Source organism: Zingiber officinale, chromosome 8A (genome assembly GCF_018446385.1).
Source record: "Zingiber officinale cultivar Zhangliang chromosome 8A, Zo_v1.1, whole genome shotgun sequence".
NCBI classification, from domain to species: domain Eukaryota; kingdom Viridiplantae; phylum Streptophyta; class Magnoliopsida; order Zingiberales; family Zingiberaceae; genus Zingiber; species Zingiber officinale.
In genome coordinates, this window is record NC_056000.1 from 48,780,294 (window position 1) to 48,803,773 (window position 23,480).

At 37.5% G+C, this 23,480-nt stretch overlaps 3 protein-coding genes across 5 annotated transcripts; all 3 read right to left on the reverse strand.

Annotated features, from left to right (window-relative positions):
- Positions 1–293: 293 nt before the first annotated feature.
- LOC122008938 (cyclin-dependent kinase F-4-like) lies at positions 294–7,661 on the reverse strand. Of its 2 annotated transcripts, none has more exons than XM_042564866.1 (17): positions 7,556–7,661; positions 5,097–5,479; positions 4,586–4,939; positions 4,435–4,513; positions 4,058–4,126; positions 3,894–3,983; positions 3,677–3,815; positions 2,611–2,713; positions 2,484–2,536; positions 2,339–2,405; positions 2,017–2,125; positions 1,664–1,729; positions 1,483–1,551; positions 1,312–1,378; positions 1,115–1,234; positions 909–1,004; positions 294–780 (listed from the first exon to the last, which is right to left on the reverse strand). In XM_042564866.1, the coding sequence occupies exons 3-17, from the start codon at positions 4,591–4,593 to the stop codon at positions 560–562; spliced, it is 1,356 nt and encodes a 451-aa protein (XP_042420800.1). In that variant the 5' UTR covers positions 4,594–4,939; positions 5,097–5,479; positions 7,556–7,661; the 3' UTR covers positions 294–559. The 2 variants fall into 2 exon arrangements, with proteins under 2 accessions (XP_042420800.1, XP_042420801.1); XM_042564867.1 differs by lacking the exon at positions 7,556–7,661 and having other exon boundaries at positions 5,097–5,163; positions 5,240–5,479.
- A 1,577-nt stretch (positions 7,662–9,238) lies between these two features.
- On the reverse strand, positions 9,239–9,895 carry LOC122010783 (agamous-like MADS-box protein AGL61). Its single transcript, XM_042567262.1, has 2 exons — positions 9,674–9,895; positions 9,239–9,529 (listed from the first exon to the last, which is right to left on the reverse strand). Exons 1-2 carry the CDS (start codon positions 9,893–9,895, stop codon positions 9,239–9,241), a joined length of 513 nt encoding a protein of 170 aa, XP_042423196.1.
- Positions 9,896–10,977: 1,082 nt separating this feature from the next.
- On the reverse strand, positions 10,978–22,040 carry LOC122008940 (protein TOPLESS-RELATED PROTEIN 2-like). 2 transcript variants are annotated; one of them, XM_042564869.1, is made up of 26 exons: positions 21,703–22,040; positions 21,211–21,308; positions 20,952–21,131; positions 20,717–20,830; positions 20,453–20,611; positions 20,171–20,348; positions 19,969–20,095; positions 19,779–19,888; positions 19,528–19,666; positions 19,311–19,420; positions 19,144–19,213; positions 18,956–19,029; positions 18,793–18,888; positions 18,606–18,701; positions 18,318–18,445; positions 17,888–18,122; positions 17,626–17,796; positions 17,050–17,157; positions 16,836–16,982; positions 15,474–15,584; positions 15,220–15,399; positions 15,000–15,128; positions 14,741–14,836; positions 14,367–14,552; positions 11,529–11,701; positions 10,978–11,421 (listed from the first exon to the last, which is right to left on the reverse strand). In XM_042564869.1, exons 2-26 carry the CDS (start codon positions 21,288–21,290, stop codon positions 11,202–11,204), a joined length of 3,417 nt encoding a protein of 1,138 aa, XP_042420803.1. In that variant the 5' UTR covers positions 21,291–21,308; positions 21,703–22,040; the 3' UTR covers positions 10,978–11,201. The 2 variants fall into 2 exon arrangements, with proteins under 2 accessions (XP_042420803.1, XP_042420802.1); XM_042564868.1 differs by having other exon boundaries at positions 19,770–19,888.
- Positions 22,041–23,480: the final 1,440 nt, after the last annotated feature.

The window sequence follows — 23,480 nt, forward strand, 5'->3', positions numbered from 1 at the left end:
TAGTGTCATCTTGCGTACAGTCTAATCATCATGCCTTTGCTGATATATCATATCCCGAGCCGAGCGAATAGGCCACTCGGCTAACCACTGTTCCCTCGCCACGATTCCGGCTGAGCGGACACCTCCGCTCGGCCATTCGATTCCGGCCGAGCGGTCACCTCCGCTCGGCCATTCGACTCCGGTTCTTCTGCTTTGGCGTCGGAAAACCAAACCTTTGGCTGGATAATCTCTGGTTCCGCTCGGACGGAACCCCATCTGTGGGTCCCCCATTTTTACCGCCGGATCACATTACATTACCAAACGTAGTAATGTAATCAAGATTACATTACATTACATTATAAATTTGATTACATTACAAGTTAGATTACATTACACCCAACCAAACGTAGCCTAAAATGTCTTACCACACCAAGCTGAATCTGAAAGCAAATGATACAAGATAACAGTACCAAAAGCATAAGCAAACATAACACTCAGTGCGGTTTTATTGTGCATCACACTGAAAATGGTGCCCTAGAGGGCAAACCAAGCAAGATCAAGTATTATTGATATACAACCTTCAGCCTGCGACTTTTCTAGTATAGTAGGTTGGAGCAAGAGGAACCTCCTTAGGCCGATCTAAAACACGAGCATGTCTGTGCCAGACTGCTTCCTTCGGCAACTGCTTCGCGGGACGGTAGTTCAGGTGAGGCAGCTTGACATTCTCCGAGTTCAGTTTTAAGTTAGCCAATTTGTCTACTAAATTTGAATTCCCTTTGGCACCGTCTCCATCAATAACGCCTGGCATAAAAAGGACGGGTTTAAAAAAACACCATCAAATTGTTGTTAATGACTATATTGATCAAATGACTTAGTTTCATGCGATAAAAATAATTTGGCAAATGTATTCATTGTAGGAAAAAAGGTACCGTGGTTGTCTCTTAAACTTGACTGCTGTTTATATGTTTTAACACCTTTATAAGAGATCTTTTCCTGATGATTCATTTCTAATTTTCTTTGAACACCTGAAAATTTTAAATAAAATAAAATAAAATAGGTTGGAAATATGAATTTAGTAAAATCTAAGCAAATTAGAACAAGTACCGCAATAAAATACAGAAACACAAGTAATCACCTGGCTTTGAAAAGTCATTTGTATTAGCTAATGAATAGTTTGTTGCCAGCCTTGTACTGGACAAACCTCCAACAGAGTGCTCTATAGCACTCTTTGAGACCAAAGCGCTTTTCATGACAGCTAAATTGTACGAAGATTACAAATTAATTGTGATACAAAGTAATAATAGAAGTACAAGAGGTTCACGGAGAGTAAACCTGATGAAGGTGTTTTCTGCAGTCCCTCTGATTTCAACCAAGGAGATGGGGGGATGTAAAAGCAAGGCTGTAAGTTGGCAAATAAGATGAGCATAGCAAATCATATCACTGGTCCAGTTTATAGTGTTCTAAATAAATCAGATCGGACGAGACCACTATCCAACACAATACCTTGAAGAAAGAATGCTGAAGAACTTTCATTGGTGTGGGTCTCTTTCTTGCATCCCAAGAACAAAGCGACTGCAAAACAAAAAGTGAAAAATAAAAAACCTAATGGAAAAAAAAAAAAAATCAAAAGATCCTATATCTTGGGCCCTCAATGATAAGACCAAACTAATCCATTGTGACTTACAGATATAAGGTCGACCGCATCCTTGCTGGCTGCAGGAATTAGGAAAGAAAGAGGGGCACCAGCAAACTGGGGCAATGAAGAGAAGAAATGTCAAATCATTTTAATCTTCAGAAGCATAAACGAGAAATCAATGTTGCTGAAGTAGAAATTAAGGAGCTAAGGTAGCAACACAGGCAAATCTTTGCCAAGTCTAGAGATAAAAAATTGCTAGATAAAATAAAATGCATACAGCATGTAGGAAAGTCAAGTTGCTCTCGCATGCACAACTCAACAATAGCAGATAAAAAATTAGTTCAGATAATTAAATCATCAAGAAAGGCACTGAAAAACTATCACAAAGCAATATACGACACCTGTGGAAACTGATATTTCTTAGCCTCTGCAAGCTGTAATCCTTCAGGCCATGAATAACTATTGGGAGATCCAATAACACTGCAAATCTTGCATATCTGATCCGCCTCACTGAAATTATAATTCAAATAAGCTAAGCAGTATAAAAGGATTTGCGGCAATTAGCAAAAGAATTTCAGTCATGTATATATATGTATATATATAACCTCCCTGCACAAATTGATATGTTCAACAAAGACCATTAGCACTAGTACATATAATACAATTTAAGAATGTTATTTACCCTATTCTTTCAGAAAGAACATGTAACAATTTAATGAGTACCTCGAACCAGGAAATAGGGGATGAAGTGAGAAAAGTTCAGCCATGATAGCTCCCATTGCCCACATATCTGACATTTGAAGGAAAAAATAATCAAGTCTCATATTAGCAGCAAAGATGATTAAATTCATATGAATAATCCACTCACCAACTGCAGAATTATAAACAGAAGACTGAAGCAAAAGTTCTGGAGCTCGGTACCTGAGGCATGACAAATCCAATCAGTACAAGGGTCAAAACCTAACATGCAAAGTGTATGTGGGAAATATACTTACCAGCGTGTTGATACATATTCTGTGAATGGTGGCTTAGAATGGATTTCACGAGCAAGGCCAAAATCTGCTATCTTCACGAGGTCATTGGTCACCAGCAAGTTCTCTGAAAAGGGTATAATACATCATATCAGAAAACTTTGCCAAAACATTATGTACAAGTGATTGCACAAGCAAAAGGCCAACATTAGAAAAGAGGCAATTAATGGCATTATAAGAACTGATAAATGTGATTAAAATGCATGCAAAAAAAGGCACGCATTTAACACTTGTTACAGCTCAATAATTATCCTAATCAATGAATTGCATGCATAACAATCTTCTTAAAGCCTAAGAAGTAAGAACCACAAGTTAAAAAGCAGCAGATATCTTTTAGCATAATTCAACTATACCACACCAAGCAAAAAATTACAAACAGATGATTGGGCGGGAAATTCAGCATGCCAGATTTAAACTATCTAAAGCTTTCTCACATATGAGCCAAGCAGTTTCAGTCCTACGTAATTGTCAAAACATTAAGTGATAAAGTCTGCCTCCAATCATACTAGATATAAGAACTTTTCAAAATTCTGCAAAGCAAAAATATAAGCTTTTTTCCACTTGGTTGAATGAGAACTTTTTTGAAGAGAAAGCAAGAAACAGGCCTTGATAATTCACTTGGTGTTCTAGCTGCCAAGACTCTATGCATCTTTTGGATGGAAGGAACCAAAGGACAAGGACAAAATCATTCATCAAAAACAAATATTTTACGAGATAAATGAATTTCTCTCCTAGGTCCTAAAATGAAATTGGAGTAGGATACTCAGAAAAGCAGGAAATAGACAATGTGAATAAAACACTCCATGAAAAGGGTTGAACTATCCTAGAAGGCAATTTAAGAGGCCAAATGCACATGAACAGGAATGATAATACATTTACAACAAAGGCTAGCAAATTAAGAAATAATAATTATGTTTCAAAAACTTGGCTTAAATGCCCTAAAACACTCCTACTGTATCCCTTTTTCCCTTTTCTTTTTAAGAAAACTGTTTATCTTCAGAATAAATATTTGAGGGAGAGGGAGCAGTACCAGGCTTAAGGTCACGATGAAAATAACCATGTTGGTGCATGTAAGCCAGTGCATTGAAGATCTGAAAGCACCAATTCCGAATTTCACCTTCTGAAAAGGATCTACCCTTTTCATTCATAAGCTGATAGAGATTGCATTCCTGAATAGAGATTAAGTCAATTCAAACTCTAATAAAAAAAAACCCAGAAAGCATAAAAGGAGTAGTGAAGTGGCATACCATGTACTCAAAAACTAGGTATAACATATCATTCTCTCTAATAACCTCTTTGAGCTTGACAATGTTGGGATGGTTTAATCTTCGCAAAGACTGGAAAATTTGCATCTTGATGAGAATAATGAAGAGGGAAATGTGTTTTGCTTAAATGTAATATTCCAAACTACCTTCACTTCCTGGAGATTCAAGCACTCCTCCCATGAGTAATACTTTCGTTTCAGCTTCTTAATGGCAACCTGTAAATGCCAATGGTCAGAAAAAATCATTCTTCCTATGGTATTTGGATTATAAAATATCAATCACACAAAATTTTCACTATGTTATAAATATTAACAACACAGAGACACAGGTCAAAGAATAAACAAGATAATGTGGTGTAGCATTTGGATCTATAGTTATGATAACGACAGAAAACAGTCACAATTGCAGGAGAGTCAAATGCCCCCAGAAAGTAATATCCAGAATCCACCTGCTTAATAATACTGGAGTAGTAAAAGGTAATTCAAAGTAAATATAGAAGCCTATTAGTTCTTAGGAAACACACCACTTCACCACTTTGCTTGCTTATTGCTCGCCAAACATTTCCAAATGTGCCATCTCCAACTTCCTTGATTGCCTTGTACCTGCACGATAAGGAAATTCAACTAATACAAAGTATAATTCACTCATCATAACCATTGTAATTCAATGTTCACCTTTCCATCTTGACTGATTCTGTACTCCCTGTTGTCCTAGCAAAGATCAGGATGCCTATGATCAAGTTTTTTGACCAAAGGCATGTGCAAACAAAGTGGGAAGATGCAAAATCATTACAATGCCAAGACCCTAAGTTGAAATCTCAAGGCTGCAAGTTGGCCATACAATGTTGGAGAAAGAGAGTAGGTTGTAGGAACTGTATCAGCCAACGAACTGGAGAAGCACACTAAAACTTCTGGCAGTTAATAATAAATTTATTGCTTGTTTATTGATTCCATTTTTGATAGAAGGTACTCCAATCATAAGGGAACTGAAAGAAAGAAATCAACCACTGAAGAGCTAGTGCAAGACACCTGAAACAAGTAGGCAAATGTTTGGAGATTAATCGTTTAGTTACTCTTAGTTCTGAAAGAGAAGAAACAAAATCACTTGACGCCTAAACCATACTAGCCATATTATTACATTCTAAAAGTAGAAGTAACAAAATCAAAGTTTATGTCTAAACCATACCAGCTGTTTTATTTTTGTGCAGCACGTTCATGAGATTCACATAGGCTCCAATCAAGACAAGTACTGGCTATATAAGCCAAAGGAAAATGTCAGTTTTATTGACGGCAAAAGTTAATTGCACACACAAAGGCAAGAATTCCAACCATACGGCAGCGACATAAAAAATAAGTCAACTTCACTGCATAGCTGCCTCTGGAGACTGTAGATTCCAAGATAACTTCTAGGTGCAGTTGACAAAAGAAATGACCATAAAATATCCATGAACAGAAAGTCGCCGATCAATAACTCCATCAAGAAACAAGGCTCGGAACTTAAAGTAACTCAACCAAGAGCACATTTCCGCCATGTATCAAATATAATTGTCTGACAAGAAGATGAGTAACCTGGCAAAGAGAAGGAAAGAAAATGTTACAAACATAAATATCAGAGATCTGGCTAAAAAAATCCTGTAAGGAGATACAGTAATGTCAATTGTTGAATGCACAAGTACACTTCCACAGATGTGTTTGTAATGTCAAATGCATTGACGCACCTTAAAAATAAGGTTTTAAATACCATTGTTTTAACAAAGTCTCTTCATAAAACTTATTAGTGAAGGGAGGGCCTACAGTTATGGTCACATAAGATTATGCAATAGAGCTTGTCAAAATCCAAATCATAGCATTATGAAATTGTTTTTGACACAACCATTTTGGATTAGCTACAAATATTTCATCAAGAAGTGGCCTTCAGGCAAGGTTATATCATTAGCAATATTTACTTATCGAAGATGTCATATCTAAACAGGTTAATATTGTCTCAATAAATTTTATCTCATTTCAACATGCCCCAATTACTACTTTTTATCCAATAAATTTTGCCAAACAGAAACAAAAATGTGTATTTTTTAGGAAAACATCCAAAATCCCTTTTATGAATTGAGTCAAGATTGCTTAGGATAATTACTTTAGCTGTTTAGTGAGCAGACATAATATTTGTTTGCATACAACACTTTGGAACTAATTTTATATATTATTCAGTAAATTAAAAACTCACAAAGTCGTACTTTCTATAATGATGTTCAACATTATTATCAGTGTAACTGTGTTACTTTTTACATATGAGCAGGCAGTAAATAAAATAGCATGTGCAACAATACTGGATATGCATTAAGTGGTGGCTCTACTGCAATTATCCATATGTACTTTCAAAACCTCTGAGTGATAATGCTTCAATAAGGGCATCCGCAATGCCATTAACACCTTCACGCGTTAATGCCAAAGTTTTATTTTTTTTATTTTTTATTTTATTTGCATGCATTAACACGTTCAAAGAACTGAAGGTGTTAATGCTACCGTGCATCCACGTCGGCGTTAATGCCTCAGGTATTAACGCCATTGTGAATGCTCTAATAATTTATGTCATTTTGTTGTTTTGCCTTAATTTGCACTGGAAAAAAAGCTAACTGTCAGGTTACCTTATAAAATTATGGCACGAAATCAGTGTTTCCTACAAGGGGAGGAAATAGAAACAGAAACAAGGAGGAAGAAATTTTTCTAAAGCCACCCTTTACCGATGTTTCCTCTGGCAAAATGAATACGAAAGGAAGAAAATGCCTGTGGAAATCTTTTTCCAGTCAAGATCAATACTTCTGCTCAATATGGATGGGAACTGCACTGTTCATGAGCATTGGAGTTCAAACCAACCCCAAAAAATCAAAATTTATTTCCAAAATATGTTTTATTTATACTTTTCAATGTTTTTAACAAATAAAATTTTGAAATTATGTTTCTCTCTTTGTTTCCCTTCATGGACTGGGTCAAAAAAGGAAAAATTCTCACTCTTTCCTTCCTCCAAGGAAAGGAAAACTGGAAAATATCTCCCTATGCTCTTCCTATGATTTTGTTTCTTTTCTTTCCAAGTTGTTTCCTTCCCTCTGAGTCTCTGACAAAGTCAAGCCTAAGGTTGAACTTAAGATTAAATTTAAGTCCTCCTTTAGACAAACAACTTTCTAGATTTACATCAGGGATATGAGAGCGAAGGCTCCAAAGCAACCAATGCTAAAAGAATCTAGCACATATTACTTCCTAGCTAACTTATGGAAAACCTAAATGCAATGATTGGCCATGAATTTGAAAACAGGAAATTAATAGGGCTATATTTTTGCAATCATAAACACGTGCATCCATAAGACCAGATGCCCACCCTTGACGGCACATGCGGTTCGATACCTTAGTCCGAGACACCGAGCCAAGGAAAAACAACAATCCCTCAGATCCACTAAATTCCTCTACAGATCAAAATCCTAACCTCACGCCTAACGAGATATCATATCAAACACCCAATCAAGCATAAGACCCCATAACCAGATCGCAATCCTAGGGTTTGAATCTACCATTAGCGGCGCAACGAATCAAATTGAGAAGATGCGAACATGATCTGAGATAAGAGGGGAAAAAAATAAAGAAGACGAAGGATACCTAGCGGCCTTCAAGCCCCTTCGTCGCCTCGGGCCGCGATCGGAGACCGGAGAGAAGGAACGATGGAGCGCAGCGAATCGGAAGAATAAATAGAAGAGGGAAGGGCGGAGGAACAAGCGGTCTAATTTATTATTTATCCCCCACGCTCCGCATAAGTTGCTCCGCGGGATTTGTTCCGAGTTAAACGGTTCCTTGTTGTCCATTTTGTTTATTTTTACTTAAAAATAGAACAAACTTCCTTTATTTTTTAAATCGTTAAAAATCATCATCATCATCATTATTATTAATTAAAAGGCGAATAATTTTATTGAATCATTCACATTAAAATCATTCAAATTTTTTAATATAAATATAAGACATTCTAGTAAAAACTCACTTTATAATTTATTTATTCAAAATTAGATAAATAGCCAATTGCCCCCCTATTCATCTCTTTAATTCATGATTAATTCAAAATCCAAAAATTAGAGGTGGACTGACTAAATTGCAAGTTATAAAATATCTATATAATCTTTTTTATTTTTGTTTTTACTCCAAGATGGCCCTATCTTAAATCCCTCTTTGTTAAATGAAATTATTATCTTAATCAATGAACAATTCACTAGGGGAAAAAGGCAAAGGAAAAAAAATTTGAATATTGTTTGATCCTCGATAAAACTTTAACCTAACTTTCTATTTGACTTCCACTTGCATCCAATTAGTTCTTATACGTGATTGAGAGGAACCAAATGGTGGGAACAATGCCTTTTGGATGAGAAGAAAGCATCAACTTTTGACCTTTTAAAAGTTTGGCAAAAATTTTCAAATAAGCCCTCGAGGTTGACCCTGTGAAGACCCCGGAGCACGCGCATAAATTCTAAAATTTAAAAATTGAAGGACTGAGATGGGAATATCACTCAGACCCTTATTTTTTTTTAATAATGAAACGGATGGATATGATTGTTATTTGGATTAATTAGCCATCCAAAGAACAGAATTAGGTCATCCGACCTAATTAATCGATCCGTGCTAATTAATTCATCGTGGTTGTCGTCGCTTGCACTTCAAATTAGTGCTAAAATTATATAAAAAAAGTATTAATAATAATAGGGATATGATTTTAAATTACCGAGTGAACAAAATAAGTCATATTAGATGGTATATTTCTATTTAAAGTTAATTGAGAATCAAATTTAAATGTTTTACTTAGACTTGCGATGATTAGATGGAAAGGAAATGAAGACCAAGATTAGGCGCTAGAAAGGTGGTAATATCTAGGGCGAACGTATTCATCTTTTGCCACAATAGAAAGATGATAATATGGACTGCCCCAGGAAATACAAGATGGGCTAGATCCGTCAAAACCCCCCAGCCCATTTGAATCAAGAAAATCTGCTAATGTTTCATTTAATTGCGTATTCAAAAATAAAATAAAATAAACTAACTATCAAGATACAAATTAGGATTTTTTTGATTAGAATTGATGCTAAAATCCACTGGACATAGGGGTCGGAATTACCACAGAGGCAGAACAGATGGCAAAGCCTCCACCGCTGGCCTCCTTCCCGATAGGCGCCTATAAAGCCTCCACGGTCAGTTGCCTCGCCCTGTTCAACGCCTCCGCTTGCACCCACTCCAGCGCACTCTGCAGCAGGTCGAGCTCCGACAGCCTTAGCTCCTCCACCTCAGCGCCCAACAAGTCGCTCACAGGACCCCACTGCGGCCCCGAAGCGCCTCCTCGAGCGTCGCCTTCCTCCTCCAACCTGCCTCGAGCCGTTCCTGCAGCTCCTTCTCCTGGTGGGCGAGCGCCTGAACCAGCACGGCGGAGAGAAGGTGCCGCGGCGGGGTAGCAGGCGCGGCATCGGCACTATCGCCGAAAAATCGTTCCAAGATGGACTTGACGGAGGGGTGGCCGTAGGAGAAGGGCTTGCCATTGGGCGAGAAAGCAAGGCGAGCGATCTCGGCGCCGCATAAAATAGAGAGCTCGCTGGCCTTCTTGAACACATCGGTGTGGCGCTTGGAGAAGCACACCTAACGCGCGCGCCTCCTTCAGGATAGCTTTTATCCCCCGCGCGCCTCCTTCTGGATAGCTTTTATCCCCTCCCCGTGGTCGTTTCTTCATTGCCACCATGCAGGGACCAGATCTTCTGGACCGCGTTTTCCTAGTCCGCCCCTGGGCCACACAACTGGTATAAAATCTCCCTCACGTGTTTTACACGTGCACACACCAACGCGGAAAAGCCCTAACCTCTCTCTCGACCTCCAGCGTCGCATCCCTCTTCCCTCCTGCTGCCTCCCTCCCGTGGCCTCCAGCGGCATCTTGTGGCCTCCTCCTTCAACGTTGTCTCCCTCCAGCGACATCCTGCACCCTCCCTCCAACGTTGTCACCCTCCAACGACCTCCCTACTATATCGCCGACGTCCAGGGGCCTCCAATGACTTCCCTGTTGCATCGCCGACGGCCAGGGGCCTCCAACAGCTTCCCTACTGCATCGCCAACGTCCTCGGCGACCTCCCTCCCGCGAGCTCTGCGACCTCCGACGGCCTCCCTCCCTTTCACCGTGTGGAAGAAAGCGATGACCTTTTCTGTAATTAGGTAATAGTGGTTCCTCCTAGTCGTGTTAGCATGTTTAATCCGTTTTCATTTCTCAGTTTCTTTTTTTTGTGCTATAATTGCTATTTGATTTCCATAAGTTTAATTGTTGTAGTTACTAGTGATTTTGAACTTTGCCTTGAATAAAAAACGTATGTTTTCTAAAAGCAAGGGTCATCTAGATCATTGTTCGATGATTTCATACATGACCAAACTCTTTAAGTTTTTTATTTTTGTACAAAAAATTAGTATCAGGTAGATGGAGGATGATGTAGTAAATTAGGGTGCTAATATTTTATAAGTCAAACAAGTACATATTTACTTTTGATGATTTCACAATGAATTTCATTGGCCAATTTAATGATTTTTTTTTATGAAGCTATCCAAATTATTAAAAAATAGCTACCGCAATGTAATTAGTACAAAGGTATGATGACTTTTGTTCTTGGTTTGATGATTAAAGTATATATGCAATGTTAGAATTTTAAGTGTTATTTTACATTTGTAGATTTTTGTAAAATTTGAAAGCGGGAGATTTTTGAGTCAATCAACTGTCATTCCTAATTAGGAATCGGTTATTTTATTTTATTTTATTTTATTTTATCATTTTTTTTGAATTTATCACAACTGTCTTTCTTAATTGGAATTGATTATTTTATTTTATTTTATCATTTTTTAAATTTATCACGTGTGGAAATTTAATTTTCACTTAAACTTAAAAAAAATCTTTCAAAATTCATTCCGTTCTCTATTCTCAATCTAATTCCGCATATATCAATTAAAACGAATCTTATATTTTTTTATCAATCGCTGGCTTTATTTTTTTATTTAATAATAATAATAATAATGGATGATGAAGGACAGCAATTCTAGGTCAATTAATTGTATCAGCATAATTTACAACATTTACCAAACATCTATGCCACACAAAGACTAGCAGATTTACAATGGGAGAGCATGTTGTCATTGAATAAAAAAAAAGAATGTGTAGCTCCAGGGTTGTATTCAACAGTAACTGTTCTACTTCCAGACCATTTGCACCAAAACATCTACACTCTGTTTATAGGAAACCAAGTCACCTCTGAGGGGGTTGCTCTGATGTCTGGTTATTGCTGGAGACTAGATTCGAGGACGAAGGAAGAGAACCATTTTCCTGGGGAGGTGCCGATCCCCACTTTGGATCTGCATCGTTGGATGGTTCCAGAACGTAAATTGCACCGTCACTCATGCCTAGTGCAATCTGGTTGGATTCGGTCGGGTGAGCAGCAATCACCACAGGATGTGAAGAGCCGGCACTGGAAACCAGAAGTTGAAAGAACAAAAAAAAGTATTTCAGTTTGTTAATGATTCCAGAAAGGAGATAGTATTATTATGTGTCATCATGTAAAACTCTGAGGTGTACCTCTGAATAGACGCTGGTAAATAAGCAGATGATGCAATCCGGCATCGAAGCCTCAAGCTGTCTGCTTCAAAGACTCCAATGGCACCATCTGAGAACCCAGCGTATACTGACAAACCGTCACAAGAGTAGATTGCATGTGAAATTGGCGCTGAGAGCATGTCTCTAGGACACCACTGTATCAAAACAGAGATCCTTACTTTAAACCAGCACATTTTGATAAGTGGTAATATAGAAAAGTATGCTCACGCTAGGAAGAATGCAAAGCATGAAAGAGAGAACTAAAAAGGGCAATTAAATCAACATTTAAAAACAAGGGCACAGGAAAAGTTTTATTCTTCTGCAAGATTGGTTTTACCATATTCAACAAATAACTGAACATAGTTAATCTTCCACTTTGTAAAATATAATGAAAAAGATACTGCAAAGGATAAAAATACTAGTATTAAGATTTCCAATGTATGACCTATGACAAGAAAGCTCGAATATCAACCTAGGCTAGCACATCCTCTAATTGGAACATTTAATCAATATCTAAATAAGATTCAGAACCAATTTTCTCACAACCAAGAAAGGTGTAATTTATGAGTCACCGGGATGACTTGGGCTAATCATAATCTGTATGGTGTGCTCTTTTAACCTAAAGGGTATATATTTTTATAAAAATAATTAATGCAATTCTTCTAATAGCCATACGTGTCTCTTATTCACATAGTAGAGTACTCACCTTGATAGATTGCAGAGTAAATATTAAACTTTAACTTCAAAGTAATGAACAGAGACTCACAGATATATTAATAGATTTGTTAAAACAATTTTATTAATGGGTAAAAGGGAAATTATTTGCCTTTATGTTGATTTGATAAAAGAAATTAGGAATTGGAAATTCACATTTACCAATTGATAAAATCGTGACAATAATTTTATGTCTCCATTTACACTTCTAAACCATAAGAGTTCAACCTATTAATTTGATTCCTCTAATGTCACTTACACAAACTAAATATGCTGAGAATTTTTACTGAGGGCATTTGAGAGATTTTATGCCAATGTTAGAAAGAAATTTTCATCAAGTACTATACTTATGCATATCAACATAAGGAATACAAAAGATTAGCCCTCCTCCCTATTTGTCCTAAGCAACTTTCCTAACACTCCTTTAAAAACCTTAATGTTCTCTTTAATTGTGAAAAAAAAGAGTTGATATTCATGCTTATATTATTGCCTTGTCAGTTGAATTGAATATTTGCCAACCTTATATAGAGGACCTAGTTCTATACGGAAGGGGCATTCAGGCCTTATTTTCTACAAGTGGTATGAGAGTTAAATTCCTTTAGTTTGTTTTCTTCATCAAGCAGCTAGATCTAACTTCATGATTCACTCTATTGCTCTCTTTATGGAACCCTCCTAGCACTCTTTCTTATGATCTCTCAATTGTTCTTGTTCAACCCCATGCCTCAAGACTTCCTGTTGTTTCATGTTCATTTGCATCAACCACAGCTGCCAACTCACACTGCTATTATACTCATACAAAGCTGCACCTACAAGTGCTAGAGATCGCCATGCTACCTAAAAATTGATGCTTGACATCATATCAATCCTCCGAGAAGGCCAACCGTTTGCCTCATCTCCTACACCAGTGTTGTTGCTTGGAATACCCAAATTCAATGGATTGTTTGACTCTAGAGCTCCTTGCGCATCAGTCATTCTCTATCCATCAACTTCCCTGATTCTGACTTCTCTGGAAAAAAGGAAGGCCTCTTCCTCCCTTTGATCATAACCCATCTCCTTGCCTAGTGTCCATATTTGTCGACAAAAGACCAAGCCCCACTTGTTCACAAGGCATGCCCTATCACACAAACAAAAAACATGTGCTCTACCTGGCTTTTGTTGAACTTCTAAAGCCTCTCCACTAATTTGGAAGTACAGAATATAAGACGCGTCAAAATTTGTGTGCAAAAAAAAAGTGCATCCCATAACACATCTCATCTTGTCTCATTTTCCTATATGGGGTGGGAATGGGGTAGTTAAAAATCTACCCTACGCTAATCCGCTCCATTATCGTCCCTACAAAGAGGCCATAAAGACAAGGGTGGCCAAAAAACAAGAGATAAAGTCAAAGCTCAATTCCACAAGGGAAAAAAAGAAAAATGATATGCTTAAGGAAAGAATCTCAAGGAAATACTCAAGGATGGACACATAAAATAATGGGGCACACAAAAAGTGAAATGGTGGGAATTCATATGTCTATCCTTGAGAATTTCCTTGAGATTTTTCCTTGTGTGTATCATTGCTCAGAAAAAAACACAATTCCCCACTCATTAGAAAGGGAAACAAAAGAAAGACATGAAAATCATGATAAACAAATTTGATGACAATTGATACTTACGACTTTAAAAAGTTACAACTTGTCAAGAGTTGAATTTTCTTTGGTGAAGCAGAATAATGCAAATCAGAATTTTGATTTTTTAAACTTTTATACTTCATAAAAACATATTTTGATAGATCTTTTATTTAGGAGAATATTATTAAGGCAATTTTTGTTTTGGCGAGTAGGAAAATTGTTTCAAATTTCATCTATGTCCTTTTAGCTACAGAAGAATTTCTTTCAAATAATATTTTGATTTATTTTAAATTTTATTTGGGTCAGTGTATTTAAAAGGGATCAATTTTCCATGTTTATCTTTTATGTGAGATTATTGTTCCCCTTTGTGTATCAAGCATCAATTATCGAATTGGGGGAAATCCAAGAACCCAATCATAGTGAAGAAAAACCCTTATTAAGAAATCTTCCAACATAAACAAAGAAGAGCAGAAGAGCATGTTAAGATCAGAACTTACTGAGCGCGAACACTCAAGCTTGCTGTCGTAGATTGCTAGTTGACTTTCATGGACAACCAAGAGATGTGCCTGATCATTATGGAACTGAACTTTGGTGTCCCCGACTAAAGGGGTTGCACGGGAAGCTGACACCTGGATAGATCTGGATTTTTTCTTCTCCCACACATCAATACTCCACATGCATAGCTGCAATTTGATTCACCAAAACTGACCCTTCAGAGGAGTTAAAAATAAATACTTATGATACATTAGCACTCAAGTACAGGGCTTAAAAGCAAGAATCTCATGTTGTAAACAATTGGAAGTCAAAATTGTATCAGCTCCATGCAATAATCTGATAATGATATCAAAATAGTATAACTAGACCTACATACCTGGGCATCAGCACCAGAAGATACAAGGACATTCAATGACTGTGAAAATGCAAGGCCTGTAATCCGTTTCTGGTGACCCTTGAGCTTGGTTTTCACCTGAAAATGCCATGGTCAATGACAATTTCATTAGACATAAGCATAATAAAGAATTTTTCATTTTTAACTTTTTGAAGAAGAGAAGAGGTTTTGCTTTAGCTTTCAAAAGAAAGAAACAAGATCATTTGTCTTCTCATGGAGAATAGCAAGTATGACTTCTAACCTCGTCAACTCGAACATTGTATATTAAAATACTGGAATCATCCATTCCAATAGCAATAAAATTGTTGTCTTGAGGATGGAATGCCAGAAAGGTAGCAGCAGGCGGAGGAGGCATAAAAGTTGTCATTACCTGTGAAATTTCATACAACATATAAAAACAATATGGTTTTCAACTCAAACAAGCCAAAATCTATTTATCATGAGAATGGAAGATTGTGAACCTTGAAAGTCATCATGTTAAACAAGGAAACTTTGCCACCAGATGCAGACATTACATAAGAATCATTCTTTGACAAAGCAATACATGCAGTCACTTCTTCAGGATTGGCATCGGTTGTTTCATTAGTCATAAGAGCACCATTTGTTGGTTGCCACAACTGAGGGGTAGTAGATGCATTTGACTGAAGAAACAACAAAGGAATACATCAGAAAATGTTTGCATCCAGTAAGAAACTACAAATAAAACTTCTGTTACCTTAACAGATGGATTCCGCTCATTACGTGGCCATTTCCATAACTTATGAATAGCATTGGAGCCAAGAGCTAGTATAGATAGCCCAGAGTTTGTATACAACAGACGCACCACCTGTAGAAAAGAAAATTATGTTCCCTGAATCAACCAAATACTTATAGTTTGTATACAACAGGCGCAACACCAGTAAAAAAAGAATATTATGTTCCCTCAATCAACCAAATAGTTATAGGAGAAAAGGCAAAGGCCTCCTATTTGAGATTATGAAAGAATGAAAATAAAAGAAATGTACAATGAATTCACAAGCACAACCATCATTGTAACAGTAAGCAAATAATTAGCATTAACTGTAGCTGACTACCTTTGTTTTAGTGTTTTAACACATCTATGACCTAGATATATGTACATTGATTTCTTCCCAATAGTGTGAATGTTGGTTGGCATGTAAAAATTATCTATTTCTGTTACTCTTATCATTTTATTTAAAAAAAATTGTGGTCAAGGAATGCTTCCTTTGTGTAGGTTCAGAGCCATGTGTGCTCCATCAAAATTGGCGCGTTAGTTAGGCTATCATGATAAACTATAGTCAAGGAGCCAATGGTCAAAATCTTGAGGAAAAGATCTATGCTTGTTGCAGCATAGATAGGTTCCAAGTTACCCCAGTAAAAGTATCAACGGAATCACCATAATGAAATAAATTTCTTAACTGAACAAGCTTTCAAGTTTCCATTGATTGCATATAGTTGTCTTCAAGTATCATGTCTACATTATCTTATTGCTTGTGGATTATAACCCTTGGTACAGTTCAGAAATAGAAATCCAACTTGATCTCTTTTTGTAAATGTGTGCTATAGATATTATTAAAAGACAGAAAGAATATGCTGCAATAAATGTTTTATGATTCCATACCCCAAAATGTTTATGCAAGCAAAACGCCTACAAGTTGCAATTGCAAGAAAATGTTAACCCTTTGTGACTATATCTAATTTAGGATTTGCATGCCCAACATGAGAATATACGCAATCTCTTACACATGAGAAATTACCAATCAGAGTGCTGTCAGTTGACCTACTTGGTCTGACAAATCCATACCAGTTGTATATACCAAGGAGGGTTGTAAAAAAAATGAAGAACGAAATAGATGAATAGTTATTTTTCAAAATGAGTAAGAATAACTATTCCTTATGATTAGGGAGATCACAATTCCAAAGGAATTAGTATTCAGAATTTATTTTTATAAGAAAAAATAGGAATTTATATAGAATATAATAGTTATTCTTGTGAACCAAAACACAACAATGATCATTAGAGCACCACCCTACAAATTGGTTGAAATAAAGTTCTCAGGCAGAAAGATCAACAAACCTTGCTTGCTGTCAATGTATCTGGCAATCGCAAAGCTTTAAGGTGTGCAGAGTCAACAATGTCAACCAACTTCCAGCCTTTGCTCTTTTCAGTATCCTCCAGAATTCTTGGCTTAACATCAACATTTCTGTTGCTATCCACAACCGCCTGCACAACTCATTTAACATCATATTTCCTAAACTACCCATTTATGCTAAAGTCAATATTGGCTTACCAAACTACCCATTGATACAGCAGGTAAGAGTCGATCAGGTCGCTCAGCTGCAGGTATGATGGCACTAGAAATGTTTGAGACAACCCCTAATGCATTCATAAGCGGTGGCTGCATAATGTTGAGATCCATTAAAAATACCAACATAAATGCCAAAAATATAACAAACAAAATAAACCGTAAATTAACTCCAATCAGAGTTTAGATTATCATGTAGCATCTATGAAATAGTGAAAACTCGAAGACCAAAGTGAACCATTTTAAGATTCAAAATAGCTATATGCTTATGCTTACTAAAGCTAGATGACCAAATTGTCATAATAATTCAGATAATTTAAATTATGTTAAATTTTATACAGACTCTGTTAGCAACAAAGAATATAATTGGCAATTAGGCCTACTATTACTGCATCAGGCAGCAAATGAACATTAAAGAATATAAAATTACAGTTCCAAATAAACCAAATGGAATACAAGTTCCCATAGAATTATTATTACTCTTTATATTTGAAACAAAAAAATTGTTCTGGCCTTCACTCCATATTATTTGAATTTTAGAGTGAATGTGTGAAAAGTTACCTTCACATTAGTGCTTATCTGTTGAGAACCTCGAGACCCTTCAAATCCCCTACTCTCGAGCATCCTTACCAACCTTTGGCCATCAGCATTTGCTAAGATCTTGATTCCATTATCAGTTGTTGTCACGGCAAGCAATGAGCCATCACGGTTGAATCTTAGGCGTGGACTTGCCTGTGGCGCAAGGGAAAGAAAAGTTATTTTAAACTGAGAGTTTTGGAAATGACAGATTAGTAGTAGCCAAGCCAAGAAAAAAACTACTAACAGGCAATCCACCATCTGCGTCCGTGGTAGTTAGTATGGTACTGTTATCCATATCCCAAAACTTTATCATGAATTCATCTCCAGCTGCCAAGAAACGGTTCCTAGTTGTGTCAAACTGAACAACTCCTGATGAGTGTTTTCTAAAGCCAGAGTATGTCCTTTTAATAGTTCCCTCAGTTTCATTCCACTCTACAAGATGAGAATCACCATCTTTACTAGTTCCACAAGAGAAAAGCCTGCAGCATGTTGAAAGATTTAACTTAAAAAGAATTAGAAGTGAATTGAGTTTGATAATATTCCCGCAAAAGGTACTAGAATATTCAAAATGTAACATGTAGATGAATGGCATGATGTACCAACTGTTTTTGAAGTGTATGGTTCAGGCTAGCAATTAGCTAGTGACAATGATACATTGAGTAAATGGAATTCACCTAGTCCCATCTGAACTGTAAGACATTGCCGTGCACCATTTTCCTGGAGCATCATAGTCCACTCTTGATCCCAAACAATCATACAACCATGCTTTTATTTTCCCATCAATAGCGGTTGAGAAGATAAACTGAATTAACAGGAAACATGGATCAGTACAATAACAATCAAGTCTTATCCCACTAGGTGGGTCAGCTAAGGAAACATGAATTGACAGTTAAAGTCAATTTTTTCTAATTAAGAAGGTTATAAATTGAGAAAATAAAATGAAGTGTCCAGAAGAAATAAACCTGAATAGACTCCTTATGGTGAGGGCATACAGAGTACACAGGAGCTTCATGACCCTCGAAAGTGTGCTGCTTGTGCCCATTTGCAGCATCCCACACCTGTCATTATACCATGAAAGAATAAAAGCAAAATAGGGGTTTTTTTTATAATGTATTTAAATAAGTCAAAAGAACATCCTCTAAGACTCACTTTAATAATCTTGTCATCACCACAAGTGATTATAGATAGACTCTTATTTGGATGGGAGAAGGCGATGTCATTAACTCCACCTACATGGGCATCAATCTAGAGACAGGCAAAGAGTCAGGTGCTAGTACCATCATATGATAAAGGAAATTTTTAGTTAATTTACCTCTAATTGCTGCCTAAACTCTCCGTTTAAACTAAAAACGTAAGTCTGAACAATATGTTTTGAGAATGCAACACCTGCAGGAATCATAAATTACAAAATAAATATATTGAGAAAAATGTTACAACATACATATCAGGAAACATGGAAGAGAAATTTGACTAAAAAGAAATTAAACATAATATCTATACCGAGAATAGAACCGTCTGGGCTCCATAAGCATCGATTAACCGATACAGTAACATCTTTCATGAAAGCTGCCTATAGGTAGATCAAACAAAGTATACTTAGAAATTGCACTGTATTGAGTTTGTTGCAAATAGAGATGACAGAGAGAGCTGAAGTATGATCGGACCACCTGCAATGGCAAAGAACAAGAGCTGATATCCCAAACCTTGAAGGTCTTGTGTGCCAACCGTTCTTTGGATCCAACTTCCCATATAGCAATATCACCAACATTTGTTCCAACTACACAGCAAAAATAAATGAGACATAACATAATCATGTTGCATATCAAAAAAAGTGTTACAAACAACTTGTACGTGCACCATTAAGCAAGGGTGCAAGCTACCCACCTAGAAGAATTGTATGTTGGATTGGATGGAAATCCAGGCTTTGGACATTGGTACCCTGATTAATAGACCGTACCAAAGTCTTTGGAATATCATCTTGAGAGTAAATGTTGGGTGGATGACTTGCACTAGGAAATTGCATCTAAAATGGAAAACATTGATTGTCATGTATGGCAAATTATGTGTTATCTTCATAATTGAAACAAGTTGGAATAAGATAACTGTTACAAATCTTTACTGCATACTTTTGATACCTCATCTGATTGGCCAGTTCGTAGTCTCTTTGCCAAATGTTCAGAATCAGCAGTTTGGTAATCCACAGCTGGAGCACTGCCTGGCATCCTTGGGTGCTTCAAGAATGCAGCTGGAGGTAAAACTCATAGTTCAAATATAAGACAAGTAATATCTTTTAATAAATAGTCAGTATTGGTATCTAAGAAGCACCTGTGCTTAGAGGCTGAATCAGACCCGGAGGGCCTTGTGCCACGGCAGCATGTGATAATGACGGGTTAGGATTTGTCATCCATCCTGCAATGGCACTTGCAGGTGGAGAAATAACTGGCTGGAACGGCTGATTCAGAAGACGAGTCTATATTAGTTAAAAAGTCAAAACAAGTTACTAGTCCAAAAATCTAACTCCACTTACACTATGAGCAGAAAGTTGAGGAAATGCTCCAGATTTAGCAATAGACCCCACAAGTGGGCCATTTGCTGGTGGTCCACGTGCTCCATTAGCAGGAATAGAACAAGAGTGATCAGTAAAAAGTGTTTTGATATCAGGGTTAGGGCGTGGATTCTTGCAAAGTTGATGTTGCCAATTTAAGCTAGAAGAAAGATTTAACAAAAAATGAGTTTATGAAACTTCAAGAATAGTAATGTACAACACACAAAATTTATTACAACAAAAAATCCGAAGAAAGTAAAATACCTTTGGTTTATTAAAGTTCGCAACCGTGAAGTTTTAAAAGGAGGAAATGCTAGCTTATCATGAAAAATAGGATTAGCTTCAATAAGCTTCTTAAGTTCCATAAGCATTATATTTCGTGCTGATTTTGTGTCCCCATACTTGGAAAGTTGCTCGTTTTGCCTGCATTATTGGAAATAAGGATGAAATATTGTGATACTGATTTATCGAATTTATGATGACAGCAGCACCTCCATAATTCAAAATTCTACAAATTCAAACAAAGACCTGAAATTCTCCAAGGTAAGAAGTTGAGTGATCTCCTTGTACAGATCCTCATTGAAAGAAGCAAACACCTTAAGATCCTTCACAAGTAGCTCCACAGCCCTAGCTCTGTCTTGGCTGGGAGAGGAGATTGAAATCAGTTAATGTATTTACCATAAGCAAGACATGCTAAAATTGATATAAACCCTCAAAAATATTTTTAGCAAAGAAAAAATAAACCGAAAAGAAAAAGACTGACCTGTCGAGTGCTTCCAGATATTTTTGTTTCCTAATCTCAAAGAATATTTTCATAGAGTAACGATTGTCTTCAACCTTAGTGAAGCCACTAAGGTACTTCTCAACCTCATCCCATTCCCCTTCCTGAATTAGATCCTCGAAGTGTTTCATATTAAAGTAATAACCGGACTCTTGTTCCAACCTATGATTTAGCAATTTCTTTAAAAAAACAACTCAGTAAAAACAGAGAGTTTTAGACTTAAAAGAAAACATTAGCATACTTATGAACCGCGTCCTTGAACTTTTCCTCGTCCAGGAATTGCAGTATCAGGAAAACAAGTTCTCTGCTCAAATATGACATTGTTCCCTCTCCGAGCTCCTAAATCACAAATGCTCCAGGATAAAGATCGAGCACCAATAGCAAAAAGACAAGGCACACACAGACACACAGACACACACACACACACACACACACACACACAAAAACACATACACAAAAACTATCTCAATATCCAACACCCGACATTTGAATCAAACACAAACAAGATGAACTAAAAAAAAAACAAAATTCCTCCACAACTAACAACCAAAAAAAAGTCGCTGAGTTCACAAAATAGGAAACAAAATCTCACAACGAATCCTCTACATCCAGTTGCAAAATCACAAGCATAAACCACCGGGTCCCTCAAAAAAGCCCCAATAATCCCCCTTGTTCCGCACTACCTAACCCGAAATCCACCTCCCAAAAGCAGCACGAGGAGAGAAAACCCTACCGACCGCCACCAGAAAGACGAAAGCTATCGCGTCAGCGACTCCGTCCGACCCTGACCGCGAAGAAGCTACCGCAGCCACTCGATCCGCCGACCGATCCTGGGCAGAAACCAACGCGTTCGAAATTTACCGGAAGCGCAGCAGATTCGAGCCCAGGAGATCCACGCGTCCCCTGAAATTTCTAGGGTTCCAGCGGCGCTCGTGCGCCTCCCCCCTCTCTCGTTTTGGTTCCTTCTCCACCACTCTAGCCGCCGAGTTCTACTTCTCTTTCTTACCCGTTCCCTTTCTGCCTTTTTAACATCCGCGACTGACTCCGACTCCTCTCCCTCTCCTTCCTCCCTTTTATACCTGCAAAACCCTGGAAGTAAAGTGCCCCACGCTTTCCCAAATTAGCCCTCCCCTGCCCGTAACGACCACTCCTCGATCGGGCTCGAGGGGCATTTTTCGGGAAAAAAAGGGAACCGCTCGTCACGTTGGCAGGGGGCTTTCTGGGAAAGCGGATTGGCGTCGGTTTTGAGGCGCGAGAAAAGGATGAAATCGTCATTCGACACGAGGGCAGCGGTACCTCCAGATCTCTCCATTCCAGGTCGACTTCCGGGCCTAAATTCGTCATTTCGCACACACGCTTCCAGATCCCGCCACGTCTTCCATCCTGGTACTCCGTTTATTCAAAAAACCTGCTCTCAATTTGCGGAAGCTGATAAACCACGCTCGCTCATCTGCAACACGCACGCCTCGTCAGCCGGACAAAGGCCGTCAGTGTCGGAAAAAAGAGTGAGAATATCATAATAAGTAGAGTTACTTATTTCCATAAGAACAACTACTTATCATCCGCACTATAATTACTCACCTTATCTTATCTTTCATATTTAATAAGTCATCGATGTCAGTGGGGAATGGTGAGGCCCACCACCAACTATCACGTGTCTGCGTGCCCGACCTTTATGATGTTATTACATGAATTAAGCGCCAATGTCTTCGAACCGCTCACCCAACTCGTGATTGGCCGCAAGATGGAACAAATAGAGGGCCCACACTGGTGCACGTTAATAGAGCTAAAATTAATTATGAAGGCAACTGTTAAATTATGTATATACATATACTTTACCCTCAAGTTCCGTACACCCGGATGCTAATTCAGATACCATAATTCACTCTTGAAAGTCTGGATATCCGGACCTATAAGGATCATCTAGAAAAATATAAAATAAAAAAACTTTATATATGATTTACATCGAGATATTTAAGATTGACTCATTGGTGTATTAACAAGAAAACTCATCTCCATCAGAGAATAGTCGTGAATTTGAGATGCCCTTATTTTTTTCCCTTCACAAGCCTTTTATATCTGGTGGATCTTTCCCTTACTTTTCTTTAATAACATTAATGAGTGTTTCATTTTGTCTTCCACTTGATGAGGCTATAATAATAGCATAATCAATCAAACAACATTAAATAGGAAGAATAACCCTTTATTTCCTCTAATGATTCCTCTTTCCCATACAATCATAGACCAATTATGGACATTAATGTAGACGATGTCAGATTATCAAGACATAAATTAATAATATCAGAAAGTACTATTCTCTCGAGTCAAAAAAAAAAAAAACATAAGCTCACTGATCCTGTCTGAGATCTACGGATATGAGCGTTGGTTCTAATGGGTGACGATGACTTCTGATGAAGATAAACTCCGATGATCCGAAGAAACTTCTCCCCACTCCCACGCACAGTGAGACGAGCCAACAAAGCGTTAGCGACCTAAGATCGGGGTGGGGAT